The following is a 19641-nucleotide window of genomic DNA, read 5'->3' as shown; positions in this document are numbered from 1 at the left end:
GCCTTGCATTCAATGTATTATTTGCATATGTGTTGCATGCATGTGGTGGAGGGTGGGGGTGCAAATGAGGGAATAAGGTGGCTGTCACATTTACAATGGAGCACTCGAAATCCAACCCTCGTCAAAGTAGAAAATCAGAATTTTCACTCTACCCTAATAAATCTTACTTTTAGTACCCAATTGGAACACCTTGGCTGGTGCGTGTCCAAATGAAAAATTGCAAATCATAGTAAAAGATGACAGAGATTAGTAATAAAGTGACAGCACATACATAACCCCTGGATGGTGTAGAATGTCCTATCTGTCAGCAAGAAATTTTGACAGTTGTTGGGCAAGTTTTTTTTTACAAATAACAGTGAGATGACCAAGGAGGTTCTAGCCCATCTTAAACACCTTACAAGAAGAAAATGTTAACGCACAAAAGATCATGTACACTCCAAAATTAAGGACACGCAGTCTGAAACTAGTGGCTGAAATCAAATTACATGCACATTAACTGGCAGCTTCTGATGCAATTATGATAAAAATGATATACTGCACAATCAAGTTAATAATATAGCCAACTTCTATCCAATAACGCAGCCAAGATCAGAACTGTAGAAAATACTTCAGATACAACACAGTTCAGGGCTCATTTGTCACCACCTAAATGAATTCAACCTCTTCTGATAAGTAGCTTGATACAAATTTCTTGCGGAACATTTTTGATGTGTGTATAAGCAGTTTTAAAGCCAATCAAGTAGTTCCGCTGCATCAGTAACTAAACTGCAAACATGCATCATATGTCTCAAAGAAAATAACTAACAGTTAAAGCTCTTGTATCTTTCTTTCAATGATATGCTTGTCAATTTTATAAATTAAAAACTAGTGAACTAGGGACAGTTGTGTACAGATTTATAGGAGAGCAAGTCTGCCCGTAAATAGGAAACTGCAAGAAAATATTAACTACTCTTTTTAAAAATGCAGCAGTAAGAATGAAATAATTCTGATTTTTCAAGCAGAACAATGGCACTGGGCATTTTATAGACGTGTGAGCATTATATAGCCCTTCAAAAGGGATGTGCAATATTTTGATAGGATTCTTGGGCTGACAAATAAGTGGTTTGTGGGGAAGAACACTATATTACTACATTGTGAATTATTTTGGCAAAAAATTGTTTCATTCTGCTGTGGTTTCATCCATTGTCCAAAGGGTTGACTGTGCAGCAACACGGAGAGATAAAGGAAGTTCCATTGTTTTGGTTTTCCACATCAACCCTCAGTTGGATAAAGACAACAACATTTATCTGACTGAAGGGAACATTGGAATCAATTACCCAGAACTTAAGACTGCAAGTCCAAGGAAGCCGTGCCAAATTGAGTCATGCTCATGTCTTCATCTCTTTAGTGCCCAGTTCTAGCCACTGAAGGGAAAGAATTAAACATTGGGAGTTGTGTAGAAAAAAAACTCCAGTGTTGATCGGTAGTGACAAAAGTCTAGAAACTTAGGCTTTTTGGCCTTGACAGTAGCAACATGAAGACCTTATGGGATCATTCTAGATAGGTAAGGATCTGAAAAAGGCAAATCCAGAAAATAACATTAAATTAAGTTGGGGGAAAAGGACAGGAGGCTCAGTTCCAAGCTAATAAAAAGCAATTTTCAGATTAATGTTAGCAAGGTCTTAACACAAAAAGTGACCAACACATGGAAGCACAGCAGTGGAAGCAAAAAAAAAACCATGTTCACAAGAAAATCATATCTTACAATGCTGGTTGAAGGACATCCTGGAAGGGTGAATTAAAATGAGCCAAGTAACCTCCTCATTCATAAATATTTTATGATCTTCTGATTGGAGGGAAACATACTCTATCAATAATACTCACGGTTCTTCTATTATTCACAGCTACTGACGCTAATTCAGCATGCTTCCCCGCTGCAGCCTCTGATCTCAAACGGCACCATCGGTATCATTACCTAAGATTACGAACTGATTATGCATCCTGCCCAGTCAGCTCACTTCACGAACAAAATAACTTGCACCATGTCCCCTCAAGATTCCAATGACACCAGGGTTTTGATTTTGAGTATCCAACCAAATGTCACTTCCAAGCCCCGTCAGAATCTAGTACGTTTCCATTTCCCCCTTTACTATTAAGGATTTCCAGCATTTTCAAAGAAAGTTATATCAGCGGCCCTAATCTAATTTGTACGGAAAAAGATTGATTGTTGCTTTACTTACATACACTGTTGCTCCTGTCTCTTCCGAAAGTTCAAGTTGGAGAGCATGCCTCCCATCCTTACTAGCACTTGGGGAGGTGCTCACTTGGAACTTGGTAAGCACTACTGTATCCTGCAGAGGTACAAGGAGGGAATTCGAAGAGAAAGAGATCATTCTTAAATTAGATTGAAACAATTAGAATGACACAATGAACTAGTTCCTGACAAATATTTCTGGAGGAATTCTGCAAGTTTCATTTTGAAAAGGAAAACTTGAATTATCGTTCCATCATTGTCCAATTCAATTCTTCACTTTTCTTACTCCAGCTACCTACCACCCACCAAATGAAAGCGATTACATTAAGATTGACCCCATCCTGTCTAAAATTGACATATTCTGCCCCCCAGTGCCCAACTATTCACAGCAGGGAGAGAGAAAGAGACACCAACTGCCCGATATAACTTTGTTAGTGTTCGTTCTCCACACAGGTTGCTTCCGATCCTACTTCTTTAACCTCATTATCGCTCCTTTCTCCTTTATTTAGCAACCCCTTTAATGCACCTAGAATCATAGAATCCCTATTGTGCAGAAGGAGGCCATTTGGCCCATCAAGTCTGCCCCAACAGTCCACCCAAGCACTATCCCCATAACCCCACATATGCACACTGCTAATCTCCCTGATACTAAGGGGCAATTTAGCATAGCCAATCAACCTTAACGCTGCACCCATTCTACTTACCTCAGCTCCTCCTTATGTTTGCAAGTTCTACATTCTCAACCATTGCCTGGGTAAAGTCGGTTCTCCCCATGCTTTGTTTAATTCATGAATGACTGGCTTATGTTTATGGCTCTTGTTCTGACCTCACCCATAAGTGGAAACACCTCTACACCTGCCCTATCAAACCACCTCATAATCTTTAAAGACATCTATCAGGTTAGACATCAATCTTCTCTTTTCTACAGAAAAGAGCCTATTAAATTTTCCCTGGTAGGTAAAACTTCAAGTTCTGGTGTCATTCCAGTAAATCCTTTCTGCACTTTCTGCGGTCCAAAGAACATAAGAACATAAGAAATAGGAGCAGGAGTAGGCCATCTAGCCCTTCGAGCCTGCCCCGCCATTCAATAAGATCATGGCTGATCTGTTGTAGCTCAGTTCCACTTTCCCGCCCTCTCCCCATAACCCTTAATCCCCTCTCTTATCAAGAACCCATCAACCCGCTTCTTAAAAATATTTAGCGAGGCAGCCTCCACCACTTCAACGGGCAGAGAATTCCAGAGATTTACCACCCTTTGAGTGAAGAAGTTCCTCCTCAACTCCGTTCTAAACCGCCTCCCCTTTATCTTGAGGCTGTGCCCCCTAGTCCTACTGTCTTTTTTGAGCGGGAAGAGTCTCTCCACCTCTATCCTATCCATCCCATTCATCATCTTATACGTCTCAATGAGATCTCCCCTCATTCTTCTAAACTCTAACGAGTACAAGCCTAGTTTATTCAGCCTCTCCTCATAGCTCAATCCCCTCAACTCCGGTATCAGCCTAGTAAACCTCCTCTGCACTCCCTCCAGGGCCAAAATATCCTTGCGCAGGTGCGGCGCCCAAAACTGCACACAGGCCATTGCCGAAACTCTACCACCCAATTTCAGAGTGGGTGAGGTTCCCAGAAAGGAAATCTTTGTCGACCTTGGGTGGGATTTTACAATCTCGCCTGAGAGAGGCCATAAAATCCCATCCACAAGTGTTCACGGTACTCCAAGTGCAGTCTAACCAAGGTTCGAAACAAGTCTAACATAGCCTTCCTGCTTTTCAATTCCATTCCTCTAGAGATTAACCTTAATATTTTGCTTGCTCTGTTTTTAGTGGTCTGTTTGAACTGAGGTACTTTTTTTTATTGATTTATGTACCTGTGAATCCCAATCCTGCTGTTCCACAATCCATTTAGATTTTTATTTTCTAAAGCGTATAGGAATGTCTTATTCTTTCTATCAAAATGTACCATCTCAAATTTATCTATATTGAGGTTCCTTTGCCATTCACCCATCCATTCTGCAAGTTTATTAATGTTTTCCTCTATTCTTCCTTTGTAGTATCAGGGCTCAAATTTTCAAATTGTACCTCTGATTCCCAACTCCAAATTTTTACGTAAATGGTGAACAACAGTGATCCCAGCTTGATCCTAATGGAATATCACTTCCCCATTCTGAGTGACAATCTTGAACCTCGCCTTAAAGTTTATTTATTAGTGTCACAAGTAGGCTTACATCAACACTGCAGTAAAGTTGTGAAAGTCCCCTAGTCGCCAGATTCCAGCACTGTTAGGCCAATGGCCAATGCACCTAACCTGCACGTCATTTGGACTGTGGGAGATAACTGGAGCACGCGGAAGAAACCCACACAGACATGGGAAGAATGCGCAAACTCCGCTGAGACAATGACCCAAGCCTACAATTGAATCCGGGTCCTTGGCACTATGAGGCAGCAATGCTAAGCACTACTAGGACACTATAGCTCATCACATGACTTGGTCTTTGTTAGCATCACCATGACACTTGACAAGGAGGAAAAAACCAGTGAAGCAAGATGTCACGGCTGAACAGTTCCGATCCGGGACATCAACCTCACTAGCAATTAAGAACTATCAACTGCATTCTCTAAATTCAAAGGCCTATTGGGCAAAGAAAAAGCAGGTGTTAAAACATTCAGCCTTGTGCATTAAATTAGTACAGTTTCACTTGTGACGTTTAAAATAGGAAATCAGTTTCCTTCACGGGAGGGACCCACCTTTGATTTTGTAAATTTAGAATTAAATTACGTAATTAGCTTCTGAAATCTATAGTTTTTTAAATTTTCACAACTTAGGAATTTGAATGTGTCATGTTATATTTAATACACCAATGACTTTCAAGTACTGATTTCACATGTATTTCCAATAAACCTTTGTGTAATTTCTGTAATTGTTGTAAGTTATTCTGTATTTCAAATCGACTTATACCTAACACTGACAGATACAACAAAAATGTGCCACAGCAAAACAGTTCTCTCACAAAACACATTGAAGAGCGCCTGTTTTAATGAAGACATACTGATACCTATTGATCAATTAGACATCTAGACCAACGAATCCATTTTCCCAGACATCACATGCTGTCTTACATCAAATAAAACTCCATTGAAACCATCGTAATGACCTATTGCAATGCCCCGTTGCCTTAGCAGAAAGTTATAAAACCAAAAGAAAGGAGACTTCAAACACCAATTATGCCTATGCACTTGTATTCTATACATACTCTTATCATTTTTCAGTACTACCCACTTTGCAATCATCTATATTAGGTTCACATAGTTTTAAGGTTATAAGCAACTTTACCACTCCATCCTTTGTTTGAGAAGCAAAGTAACTCATTACAAGTAAAACTAAACCAAAGTTTCAAGTTTATTTTATTAGTGTCACAAGTAGGCTTACATTAATACAGCCAATGAAGTTACTGTGAAAATCCCCTTAGTCACCATGCCTGTTTGGGTATATTGAGGGAGAATTTAGCATCGCCAATGCACTTAACCAGCATGTCTTTCAGCACGTAACAACAGAGTGAAAAACAGCGGCAAGCAATTGTCTTGTAAAAACAAAGAATCGCTGACAAGGTCTGATTTAACAAGGAACTTGCACCAATTAAGTAAAATCTGAGACAATAAGCTCAAGGTACCATTCGTAAGGATATGACAGCACACTTCCCCTATCCTAAACAAACAGAGAACTAAAATATCATAAAACATTATTTTGCCTTAGCAAGAAGTCATAAAAGTGACAGAAGCACCGAAATGCGAGGGATGGTCCCATGAGTAATTGACAGCTTAGAGGGCCAGTAAAGGCAGTATAGAAAATAACATCAATAGATGTCCATCAACCTCAAGAAACCACTCAGAAACTGTTCATGCACCACATGGACAGAAAATTAGGAATTGCCTTGACTGTTCAGACCCATCGGAATGCAATAAATTATTGATCAGGTTGTAGGTTGTAGCTTGGAAAGACATCTCGAGGCCAGCTAAAAATGATAACATTGTGGCCAAAACTGCCTAACAAGCTGGAGACTTGGGTCATAGGAATATGTTTCAGTACATGTTTGTTTCAAATCAAAAAGTCAAGCAAAAAATTAAAAACCTAAAAAAAAGGTTAATGAACAGCAGCTTTCACTGACCAAGGCATGCACCGAGCCTGATAGGAGCTAGGATTGTACAAGCACAGATAATCGCATCTGGCCAGTATGGGGATCAAACCCACAACTTGGTATTATTAGCACCGCACTCCAACTAACTGAATTAACCAGCCAGCAACAAAAAAGAGTTGAGTAATTGTTATTTTAAAGTGGTGCCTGGAAATTTTAAAGTGGCACCCTGGAAAATGCAGCGCTTTGGGCTTGAAACTGAAGATTGCAGAGCCCGCTGTCAAAAGGGAAACAGAAGCAACAGGGGGCGAGTGTTAACCTATGCCCAAAGATGAACCAGAAAGCAAGAATTGTAATATGCCTGTAAAATTGCTGCCCTGCTCTGAAAAGTATTGAAATTTATAACATTATAGTTTCTTCAAACTAGCTCCTGTTGTTTGATTAAAGTTTCCAATGACCAAAATTGGAATTTAAGTCAAATAGTACTCAGAACTTATAAAAGTCATCATTTAAGCAAATGCAGGTTAAACATTTGAGGACAATGAAGTAATTTTAAAATTTTCCTACATCACAATTGCTTCTGAGCATCCTGGCCATAATTAACACACTTTGTTGGTGAATCACAAAGTGCCAGCAGGCTACTCTTTTGGGCAGGGCACCAAGAGCTGAGCCCAATCTTATCCTCACCTAAGATCCACACCCACTGGAGTCAATGCAAAGCCATCCATGGTACAATCCATGCTCACTTTATCCACCATCGCTGGGACAACTGAGACCCTCCCAACTGTTTCTCAGCTAACTCAGCCAACCGTACAGTCCTGATTTATAACGACTGGAAATCTAACAGTGAGCAACTACTCAAATCCCATACACTGGCTTTTGTCAGTGAATATTATACACACTGAACAAGGTGATATGTGCGCCAAAGTGTTAACGATCGTAACAGAATCACCAAGTTGAAAGAATGTCCCCCACAATGAATTATTTACAACCTAAACGATCAGAATATATTACAAGTCTGTAACTTTCAGAGACTTGAAAGTGATAAATTATTCGGATACTTCAGGTATAGCCATTAAAGATAAAATTTATTTCACAATGGAAGGGGACAAACTCCTGCAAAGTGAAGTGTTTTCTCTTTCCAATGGGTGAATCTTGAACAGCTCAAACACAAATAATGAGTTATTTTACAAATGTATGCCTAACTTATCAAAACAGTTAATTCCTTCATTGTCCCTTTTGTTTGGGTATTAAAAACAGGTTTGTGATAGATGTATGTCAATTTACGATTGCACTCATCACTTTTTTAAACGCATTCTCAGGTGTTGGCAAGGCCAGAATATATTGATGTGGGGAATATACCAAATATATTGCCCATCTCAAGTTGTCCTAAGAAAGTGACCTTTGACTTGAAACAAATGAAGTGGCTTGCTGGGTTAATTCAGCGGACAATTAAGATTCACCCACACTGATGTGTGATTGGAGTCACACATAGGGAAGAATACCTAAATCTGGCCTAAGGGGCATTAGATGAATCAATTGCATTTTCACAACAATCCAATTCAACCATTGAACAATAGAATCCTGATTGTGCAGAAGGAGGCCATGAGGCCAACTGAGTCTGCACTGACTCTCCAGTAGACTGACGCCCAGTCCCTCACCCTATCCCCATAACTCCACGCATTTATCACTGCTAATCCATCCAACCTACACATCTTTGGATACTCATGGGCAGTTACCATGGCTAATCCACCTAACCTGCATCTTTGGAGTGTGGGAGGAAACTGGGGTACCTAGAGGAAACCCATGCAGACACAGGGAGAACGACAAACTCCACGCAGTTACCCAAAGCAAGAATCAAAGCTGGGACCCTGGAGAAATGAGGCAACATTCTTAACCACTGTGACACTGTGCCAACCTATTGCTTCAAGATCAAATTTAACGATATCTGCTTTTTATTTTCTGAATTTTGTTTTAAACTGAACTAAAATCCTTAAACAGCCATCGTGTGATTTGTGCTTGCATTCAAATATGATCTGAACTGTGTTCAAGCCCACAAGTCCACCAACATAACTATTATTCAAATGCACCCCTTTAGAGGGATGGATCTAAGTGATGGAACATGGCCCCATTCTATATTTCACCCTGCTCACAAAAGAAAATTCTCTCTCAGTAACTCAGACAGACAACTGTTGTCTAATGATATATTTTTATAAAAGCATGTGGTAGTAAGTTCATGTAAATAATTAAAAAGTGTGGCCCCACTACATTTACCATTCATGTTTAACCAGGCAGCTGTTTATACTTGGCAAAGAGCACAAACTATTTTCCATCACCATTTATTCCAACTACAAAAGCACCACTTACTGAATCAACTATTTCAACTTTCTAGGTAGGAAAATTGCACTTTGTTGAGGTATATATGATAAATAATCATCTTGGAGTACTGTTGGGTTATAGTCTGCCCCACTCAACACAGCCTCCAATACTAGACATGACAGGAAAGGGACAGTATTATGAACCCCAACATGAAAATTCACCTCCTGAGTAATATGAATGAGCTGGAGATGATGAGCATGATTACAGAACTTTAACCTACAGAAAGAAGCTATTCAGCCTGTTAGAGGAATTTTGGGTAACCTTATACTAAAAGCCTAATAAATTGGGATAGATTAATTTAAAAAATATAGTACAGAAAAAGTATAAAGTACCTGAAAATACAGAGGTACGGTTGCATAGAAACACATACAACTGTTAGAGATTTTAAATATGTATTTTTGAAATATTCTGTACACATTGGCCAAATACAGACTGCCCCAAGGCATAATGGGATAGTAAGTGAGATGAACCACATTCTTTAAGAACAATACAGCCACAGAGCACAGCTTTTAATCAGTATAGGTTACAAGTTCCCAGACATTAATATGAATGGAGCAATTCAATTTCTACTGATAAGAAATGCTCGGCAGCCAGCAAGAAGGAGAACTTTTGAATTCTACAACAAACGTAATTGAGAGACAGTGGGTAAAGTACCTTTGAACTTTATAACCTAAGTAATTGAAGTTGCTTAGAAACAAGTGGATAGAAGCTTCTGGATTCTACAGGACAATTAATTCTCGTACTTTCAGAAAGTAGGATGTCATTGGCCAACGTAAATATCCATATTTACATGATTGGTCTATCCTATTAAGATGGACAGAGTAGGTGGTCTGAAAAAGTGTAATTGCATAACATCTTGATAATGTAATTACAGTAACTTGAGCTGTCTCAAAATACTCTACTCCATGGTGGAACCAGGTCTGGGCAATAAAGTACATCTTCAATACAGAATTACTGAAATCGGCAAGTTCTTTGCATTTGCTAAGCTGTATTAATAAAGAGAAATCTCCTGCACGAAGCCAGCAAAATACATAGGTCTCTGAAAAACTCCGACAGAAATTGGCACTGCGAAGCAGGGTGACTCACTGGATTCCAACAGCAAGACACGCCTCCAAGATGGGTGAGTATATTTTTAATTAAGGGTTATGGGGAGAAAGCGGAAAAGTGGAACTGATCCACTTCAGATCAGCCATGATCTTACTGGATGGCGGGGCAGCCTCGAAGGGCTGAATGGCCTACTCCTGCTCCTATTTCTTATGTTCTTATTTACTACTCAGTAGTTGGAAGGGTTATGTGTCAAGGCTGCCAGAACCACAAGTTGAGCGACCCAAACAAAGTTAAGGGAGTTATGGACAACAGTATTTCATGAGTGAAGTCATGTTATGATCCGGGGTGGGTGGGAACAAAGACAGACTTTTGCACTGCCTCGAGTAGCAAAGCTTCAGAACCACGTGAAGGGAAGACGTAGGGGAAAGGGATATTTCCAGCAACATTTCCCTGGAAAAATTATTAACCCTTTCAATGTTCCAAGACTTCAGGGTTTTCATATCGAGGCCTGGTGTCACCGAAACACTATTTCATGAACAAACGATCTATTTTACTATTCAGCCAACAGTGTGGACCTTGAACCCTTTGTAAGTTTCTCAACAAAAGTCGCACAGAAATCTGAACAGTCAAAAATTTCTGAAAAAGGTCTGAAGAATTACAACATTGTCAGAGGCAGTTATGACAAAAAGGGTTTCACAAGTCAAATTGGTGGTTGAGTGACAATTCTTTTCTGTCCTGACAGATTTCTACTTGTTGTAGATTTCTGACACAATGGGCAGGATTTTAGAGCCTCACACAGACAAGACTGCCCAAGGCCACTGTTGGAGCCTCACCCCACTCCAATTCCATGGCGGGCGAGGTGGTAGAATTCTGGCCAATGGATTTGAGCACTGCCCACTAATCCAAGGTTCAATTTAAACACAGAAATGGAGAGAAAAATCTCTCACTATAGACTTTAGTGCACTCATGTTATTCTGCAATCTGATTTGACATTTTCAAATGTAACTCCATGGCATTTCCCTGCATGAACCCATCTCTCTGACAGTCCAGCATGCACTTTTAAATTCGGCAAAAAACTTGGCAGGTTACAGTGGTACGTGGAACGGTCAAACTGGTGAACAAAGCTATCAACATCAGAGAAACAGTCGGATGAAAATTTACAACCTGAGAGTGAGACAGATAGTTTAGCCGGCTCAAATCAAAGATCATGATGCCTCAAAAAGACAAATCTCACTCTCAAAGATTGAATTTGGCAGACCTATTGCCCATTCACCAGGGGGAACAAAGCCCTGTTTGATTTTGCCACAATGCAATGAAATCTCCATCCCAAATAAACGACTTTTCATTTGACAAAAAAATTATACAAAGCTTGCAGTGTAGAAACAGGCCACCCAGTTAATTGGCCTATGTTAGTGCTGATGCTCTGCATGCCCCTGCTTAATCGCCTCTCTCTCTAATCCCATCAATATAAACTATTCCTTTCCTGTTAATGTGTTTATCTAGCTTCCCTTTAAATATTATTTGCCTCAACTACTCTTCTGTGACAGCAAGACCCACATTCTGACCACTTTGTGGGTAAGTAAGTCTCTGATGAATTCCTGATTGGATTTAGTGTGATAACTGATATATGTAGCTACTAGTTTGGTACCTTCCCCACCCCCCACCCTCCCTCTTCCCCTCCTTCTCCTACACCATCACTTTGTCTTCCTATCAACCTCTTCCATAAGCTTCTCAGCCTTTTCTTCAAGACTCCCAGCCTGGTAAATCTTTCCTGATTTTTATAAGCTTTCAGTTGACACATTCATTTAATCCAGTATCTTACCCCTTGTTTCAGAGCATGTTCACAGTCAATCACCAGCTTTCCAAAAATAAAGGTGTTGATGGTTGCTAGGTTGGACACGGACTGTTGTGCAGTTGATTCTAAGAAAAGCAAAAAGGAAGAACTGTGTTATGTTACAGCTGTCAGGTTCATTTCCAATTATCTATAAAACCTGTATTAAGCAGCTATATTTAACAAACATTCAGCAAAAACATTTGCACCAAAGTAGGAAATCTTCAATGTCTCCACACTACATGAATTTACAACTATTTATGCACTTTGTAATACATTGAGAGCTGCTTAAATTTCAGTATATTTTAATTCACGATGTAACTGGAGGGTTTGAGCAATTTAAATGGCACTAATGATTTACATTCTGGACAGGAAATGCGAGACAGGGGAGAGAAAGATGGGGCGAGCTTTTTGACCAAACAAAGAATGAACTCCCAGTTATGTATTTATTCAGCACTCTTCACATCCTCATACTGAATAGCAAACCAGTCAATGAATTGCATATGAAGTGCAGCTATTTTTTATAAGCAACAAACTGTATAGATACAAAACTGGTTGAAGCATTGGAAAGAGTGTGTAATGGTGAATGGCTATGTTGCTGATGTATAGTGAGTTCCAGATTCCGACCACCTTTTGGGTAAAAAATGTCTTCCTCAAATCCCCTCTAGATCCCCAGCCACTTACCTTAAATCTATGCCCCTTTGTTATTAACCCTCTCAACCAAGGGGAAAAGGTTCTTCCTATCTATTCTTTGTCCCTCCTAATTTTGTGCACCTTGATGAGGCCCCACCCCCCCTCAGCTTTCTCTGCTCTGAGCAAAACAAACTCCAGCCTAACCAGCCTCTCGTCACAGCTGAAACGCTCCAGTCCAGGCAACATCCTTGTGAATCTCCTCTGCATCCTTCCTTGTGCAATCACATCCTTCCTTTAGTGTGGTGACCAAAACTGCAAATAGTACTCTACCTGTGGCCTAATGAGCACCTCATACAGCTATAAGCTCCCTGCTCTTATATTTTGTATTTCAACTAATAAAGGCAGTATCCCAAATGCCATCTTAACTACCTTTTCTACCTGTCCTGCTGCATTCAGGGATCTTTGAACATGCACCCCAAGATACTCCTGGTCCTCTGTACTTCCTAGCACCCTACTACACAATGTGTGTTTCCTTGCCTTTGTTAATCCTCCTAAAATGCATCACCTCGCACTTTACAGTGTTAAATTCCATTTGTCACTGTTCTGCCCATCTGACCAGCCCATCTACATCATCCTGTAATCTAAGGCTTTACTGCTCGACTTGACTTGGAAATGAATGACACAGGAAAAACTGCAGATGACACAAACCTGGAAGTGGAGAGTGAAGAAGATGACAACAGACTTCAAAAGAATATGGATATATTAGTAGAATAGGCAGACAAATGGCATCTCAAAATCAATGCAGGAAGGGGTGAGGTGATATATATTTGGTCAAGAGGAGAAGTAATACAAGGTAAATGGTGCAATTTTAAAGGGGTGCAAAAAGAAAGAGACCTGGTGGTGCTTGTGCTTAAATCATTGGCTAGTTTAGAAAAACAATTAATAACTGATTTGGGATAACTGACCTTTATAAAAAGAGGGATAGAGAGCAAAAGCCAGGAAGATCTGCTGAATCTATATAAAACATTAAGTTTGGCCCCAGCTGGAGTACCGAGTCCAATTCCAGCATCACAATTCAGGAAGGAGAGACAAGAGAACAAATCAACTACTAGAATGTTTCCAGAGAGAAGCAATTACAATTACACAGACAGACTGGAGGATCTGGGGTTAACAGAGAGAAGGGCAAGATGAGATTTGATGGAGGTGTGTAATATTACGAAGGGTTTAAATAGAGTAAATGAAGTGTAGCTGCTTCCAACGGCTGAAGGTTTGGTAAGAAAAGGCCAGAGATTTAAGATGACAGAAGCGGATGCAATCTAGGGAAAAGCTCTTTTATACGAGCAGTTTCCAAAACCTCATGAACACTTACAGTTTAATGATATAGGGAGCTTATTAAATCTTAATTCACAGAAATTTTAAGCACATTAGCTTTCTGAATAAATTTAAATACGTTAAAAGTTCACGGGAAATTTGACTGATTTATAAGCAATCTATGCTTTTGACTTAAAAAGATTTTTAAAATATCAATTTAAGCTGCGTTATGAAGAGAAGCCGCACAAAAGGTGAAATGATGTGGCGACAGGCAGTGATTAGAGCAGAAATTCCTGATCGTGGGATAACTATCAACTCTATTTCACTATTTGTAAGGAGATTGGCTCATACTCTTAGAACTCAAGGGATGAATCCAAATTGGTCAGTAAATTGGACTGAACATGGTTAAAACAACAGCAGCAAATAGAATTCAAAGAAATGTTTGGCACAACACGAAACAGATACATACCCCTAAAATGTAAAAGTATCTCAGGAGAGATGGTAGAGGCGGGTGCAATTACAATATTTAAAAGGCATTTAGATAGATACATGGATGGGAAAGATTTTGTGAGACGTGGGCCAAACGCAGGGAAATGAGAATAGCTCAATTTAGGAAACATGGTCAGCATGGATCATAAGACCATAGACCATAAGATATAGGAGCAGAATCAGGCCATTCGGCCCATCAAGTCTGCTCCGCCATTCAATCATGGCTGATATGATTCCCATTCCCATTCTCCTGCCTTCTCCCTGTAACCCTCGATCCCTCTTATTGATCAAGAACCTATCTCTGTCTTAAAGACACCCAATGACCTCGCCTCCACGGCAATCAGTCTACAGATTCACCAGTTGCAGAGTTGGGCCGAAGGGGAGTTGGGCCAAAGGGTGTGTTTCCACGCTTTATAGCTCTATGACTCTTAAGTAATCAGCATCAAGCTAAATGTAACAACAGATACAAGTGGAAGAAAAATGGAACAGAAAAAGGAAAGCTATAAAAACCATGAAAAGTTACAAACCAGATTGAAAAAGATGCAAAAAGTAAACATGGAGAAAGGCTGCAATGGATGTTAAAGCCAGCAACAAGTTTTTTTTAAATAAATGGACTATGGGGAACAATGAAGGACAACATGTAGGACCATTAAAGGAATGGATAATGAACAAATGACAGAGTTGCTAGACAAATATCTTTTATCTGTTTTCACCATAGAGAAAGACAAAATACCAAATGTACAAGGGAGCCTCAAAAGAAGACAAGGGGAACATAACAACTTTAATCAGGCATTTTAAAGTGGGCCTGTTAGAATATGAACTGGCCAGTTGATGAGCCAATCAGGGAGCCTGTTGCTTTGTACTTAACCAGGAGTGTCAGTCCCTCTGGCACTCCTAGTGTAGACTGCTAACTGAAAGCATTCTGTATGCTGTTGTCAGACTTGAAAATAAAGAGATTTTGATGAAGAGACTTCTGCCTCAAAGGATTTATTAGAGGGAGAGAAACTTAGTTGATTTAAGAGAAGTAAAAATCATGCTAATAGTGAAAGCTTTGAGTATCAAAGCGACAAATCTCTTTACAAGTCAATTTCCACCCAGGCTATTAAAGGTTGCTCAGGGAAGTACCAATGCACTGGTCATAACTTCACAAAGTTCATGGAAATAGTGCATGCGGATTAGAAAACTGCAAAATATACTTCTAATATTAAAGGAGAGCCAGGAAACTGCAGGCCTATCAGTTTAGCACCAGTTGTAAGGAAGTTAATCGGATCGATCATCAGGGCTAGAGAAGCTGACTGTGTGTTTGAATAGGAGTCAGGGAAAGTCAGCATGGATTTGCAAAGGGTGGGTCATGTCTGGCTAATTAATTGACTTTCTGAGGATGCAACTTATAGAGTGGAAAGAGAACTGTCAATGGGTGTTATTTACATGGACTTCCAGAGACAGTTGATAAGGTTTCTCATGAGAGATCATGAAAAATAACAGCTTTCAGAGTTCAATGAAAGGGGGATTGAAGGTCTGTTTGCATTAAGTTATTGGTTTTTACCTATGTAATCTGATCTGCTTTTTGAGACCTTGAATGGCTGTGAAACCTGATTGACTTGCAGTTATCATGAAAAGAAGCGAATCATTTCTATCGTCGTAGTCTGCACATTGAGTATTTCCAGACAGGGCAAAATTATGAACGTGGCAATCCTCTCTAAGGCAGAACCCCCAAGCATGGTGGCACTAATTAAATAGAGGCTGCGAGGGTGGTTCGGCCTTGTCCTCAGCACGGAAGATCGTCACATACCCAGTGACATGTTGTACAGTGAGGTAGGCAGGCCTGGACAATCAGCAGGGCAAACACAGTAAGAAGTCTTACAACACCAGATTAAAGTCCAACAGGTTTATTTGATAGTAAACCCACAGGCTTTTGGGGTTTGCCCCTTCGCTGGTGAAAGAGGGAAATGGTGACACTTCCTTTGGGCTAGCGTGCACCACCATCACGGCAAGCGGATACAACAGCAATAACCCTTAACATCATTCAGCAGCTTTATGTGTAGTGCTTGTGGCAGAAGCTGCATCTCAACGATTGGACTTCACAGCCTTCAGCATTAAATGAAGAGACCCCAGCTAAATGGATCCCTTGCTGGGTGTCTATCATCTAGATGAAAAGGTGCCAATAGACAATCACTATAATGAGCAGGCAATGCAATGCTTGGCTGTTTCCTGCAGCAGAAGGGGCAGGGGTGTATGAATCGTGCATTGCATTCCGCGAGTCCATTTTCAGCGGGCCCACAGATTTATATAGTCAACTTTGCAAATTACACAAACTAGGAGGAGTAGACCATCAACTTAGACATATATGTGAACAGGGAGAACTGTGACAAATAGAGTTCAACATGGGGAAGTGTGGCATCAAACGCTTTAGATCACAAAAAACACAAATCTTAATTTTTCTTAAAAGGTGAGAACCTCAAAAATTGTAGAGAAGCAAAAAGATTTGAGTGCCTTGGGACAAAATGACCAAAAACCCATACACAATATATTTATCTCAGAGCAGTTGATACAAAGGGAGTCGTGCCCAGGGAGAATTTTCTAGCTACGTTAAAATGGCAGCAATTTTAAATGTTTTAAAAGTTGGCAGAACATGAAATATAAAAGCAGAATGTTAGTAACTTACCACTACATTTGTCAAATAATAACATGAGGCAACTTTAGAGAGGATTCCTAAGTTATAATCTTCCCCGTCAATGTCAACATACCTTCCAAAACCATTTTGACTATTTTTTCTCCTGTTCCAGACTCATGTGGCGCAAACTTCACCAAAATAGTTCCCTAAAGAACAGAAATAAAGATAGAATGGCAATTAAACAGTGGCTACCGTGATGAACATTTGCAGCCAAGTTCACAAGCCAATCATTAAAGCTGCTCTTTGTCTGATGGCTGTCGAAGAATTCCAAGTGAAAGTAGGCAGACTCAGTAAAGTAACCAGAGTAATAGTGCACAGAATCCTTGCAATGACCTCTAGAGTGCAATCAATGAGCTTACAACAGATTGCACATCGCAGTGATCCACCAACCCTCCTGTGATTCCGAACTCATGTAAAAGAGGGGCTAAACATTGGTTATGCCCTCCAAACCAGGGCAAGGAAATGTATCTTTTCTCTTTATTCTTTCATGGGATGTGGGCATCACTGGCAAAGCCTGCATTTATTATCCATCCTTAATTGTCCTCAAATTGAAAATTTCAAGGACAACAGTCAACCACTCTGTTGCGTGAATGGAGTCAGAGTAGGCCAAGCAAGGTAAGGACAGCAGATTTCTTCAACAGTTTCACCATTACTGACGCTAGCTTTATATTCCAGATTTATTAACTGAATTTAATTTCCACCATGGTCGTATTTGAACCCACATGCCCAAAACATTAGCCTGGATTACTAGCCAAGTGACAATACCACTATGCCATCATCTCTTGCTGTAATGTGGTGACTATATTTGTGAAGGTTGCGGAGAAGTTCACCCACTCTCTTAGGCACTTATGGAGAGTACTGCATTGAGACTAAGATTCTCATTCTTAAAATAAATTCAAAAGATCGTTCCTTCCTGCTGCTTTTGATGGACAACTGAAATAAGCAGCAGCTTACCCTGGGACTCAAAATGACAGCACATCCCAAAGTATCATTAGCTTCTGATTCCACAGGCAGTTTATTGCCACCTTATGTCAGTCACCTGAAAATTCTCAAATAAAAATGATCCAGCATTTCAATGTTATTAGTTTATGTAAGTATGTGGATGCGCGTGTATGAGATCAGTTGTGTTCTATTTGGTTATATGAATTGGACAGATTAGGTATTAGTATTGAGCCAATTCTCACTGGATTTTGGAGGATAGTTTTTCTCCAATGTGGATTGGCTTGCTGATATTTTGAACGAGTAGACCACGCAGATCACCACAGTTGTGCCTGGGTGGCATATTTACAATGTAAAAGCTTGCATTTATATAGCCCATTTCGTGACCACAAAACATCTGAAAGCACTTTACAGCCAATTGTGCTCTTTCAAAATGTGGTTACTGCTGTAGGAAATGCAGCTGTCAGTTTGCACACAGCAAGGTTCCATTAACAGCGATACGTCAATAACCAGAAAATCTGTTTTATGTTGATTCAGGGATAAAGCCAGGACACTGAGAAGTCCCTGACCCCTCTTTGAATCGTGCAGCTTATAGAGAGGACAGGATTTCTCATCAGAAAATGTTGGTGACAGCCAGAGGCATCAAGTCATAGGCCAGAATTTACCATAGGAATTGGAACAGGCGAAGGGCGGCCCATGGAAAGATCCATTGACCTCAGGTGGGATTTTACAGTTTCGGGACAAACGAGGCCATAAAATTCCACCCAAAAGATTGCAAAGCACAAGATTAAATGGTAATATACTGAGCCCTCGCAAGGAGGAGAATCTGACAATAAGTTATTGGAAATGTAAAGTTAGATAGTAAAATTCAAACAGCACATGTAAAAAATATGAATTTTCTAGACTTTAGAAAGGTGGCTGATGGAATACCTGTTTTAAGGCGCTGGTTATTATTTATGTAACCTGATTGGGATTAAAAGGCCAATGTTCTCAGCACCTTGTTGTGTAGCTGTGAAAAATGGCCGCCTTATAGCTACCAGGAAAAGCAGCTCCATCATTTCCATCTTCGCTATCTGCAGCGTATTATGAGTTTATCCTGGTAAAACAAAGATAGAGCTCTCAAGTTACTGACAGGAGTCAAAGAGAGGTGACTTCAGCAGCTTAGCTACTTCCACAAGATGGAATCCGGGGCACACCCAAGGACTTTCTGCAGAGTGGGGTAGTCAGAGCCAGAAGACTGGCAGGACACTCAAAGCTCTGCTTCAAGGATTCTTGCAAGCATGGCATGAAGGCCGGAGACATTGGTTATTGCTGATGCCAAAGAAAAATGGCAACCCGTCCTGTGGGCTGCTGCACCACCATGACGACCAATGGTTACCGCAGCTCGGCAACAGCGCCAATGCCAAAACCAACCAAACCCACAACGTCACTTGGTAGTTTCATATGCACATTTGTGACAGAAGCTGTCTCTCAAGGATTAGCCTTCACAGCCTTCAGCGAAGGCGTGCCATGCAAAGACATCCCATCTGTGTGGGTTAAGTGGATTAGCCATGCCCAATTATCCCTTAATGTCAGGGATTAGCTGGATAAGTATGTGGGGATAGGGCCTGGGTGGGATTGTTGTCGGTGCAGGCTCAATGGTCTGAAATGCCTCCTCCTGCACAATAGGGATTCTATGATTTGAAATGAATCATTTGTTGTGTGTTCATCATCCTTTTGTGGATGGAAGGATGCCAATATATCTGATCTGCTAAAACTGGAAGGCAATTTTCAAAGCAGTTGCAGTTTGTCAACATCAATTCAGATGCTCCACTTTGGGAGTCCTGTGCTTGGCATAGTAAATATTTACTAAAAGCTGCACTTTGAGAGAAGAGGTCCCAAACGTTTTTCCAAATTATGTTCTTGATTCAATCTCTCCTCACCATTGCAGACTGTTCCATTGAATATGTGTGAGAAAAGGAATATGACTGTTAAACCTG

General features: G+C 40.3%; 1 protein-coding gene across 1 annotated transcript in view; it reads right to left on the bottom strand.

Moving 5' to 3' along the window:
• The window catches only part of pot1 (protection of telomeres 1 homolog), a 333590-nt gene that overhangs the window by 240783 nt on the left and 73166 nt on the right, over nt 1-19641 (bottom strand). Inside the window, exons 3-5 of the mRNA XM_080190783.1 lie at nt 16797-16869; nt 11608-11705; nt 2220-2330 (exon numbers count right to left, since the gene is read on the bottom strand). Of these exons, the coding sequence (XP_080046909.1) occupies nt 2220-2330; nt 11608-11705; nt 16797-16869 (282 nt within the window). The remainder of the gene's footprint in view (nt 1-2219; nt 2331-11607; nt 11706-16796; nt 16870-19641) is intronic.

Source organism: Carcharhinus amblyrhynchos, chromosome 6, assembly GCF_965287045.1.
Source record: "Carcharhinus amblyrhynchos chromosome 6, sCarAmb.v2.hapA, whole genome shotgun sequence".
Taxonomy (NCBI): domain Eukaryota; kingdom Metazoa; phylum Chordata; class Chondrichthyes; order Carcharhiniformes; family Carcharhinidae; genus Carcharhinus; species Carcharhinus amblyrhynchos.
Note: the sequence above shows the minus strand (reverse complement) of the source record. Positions and strands in the feature narration are given on the sequence as shown.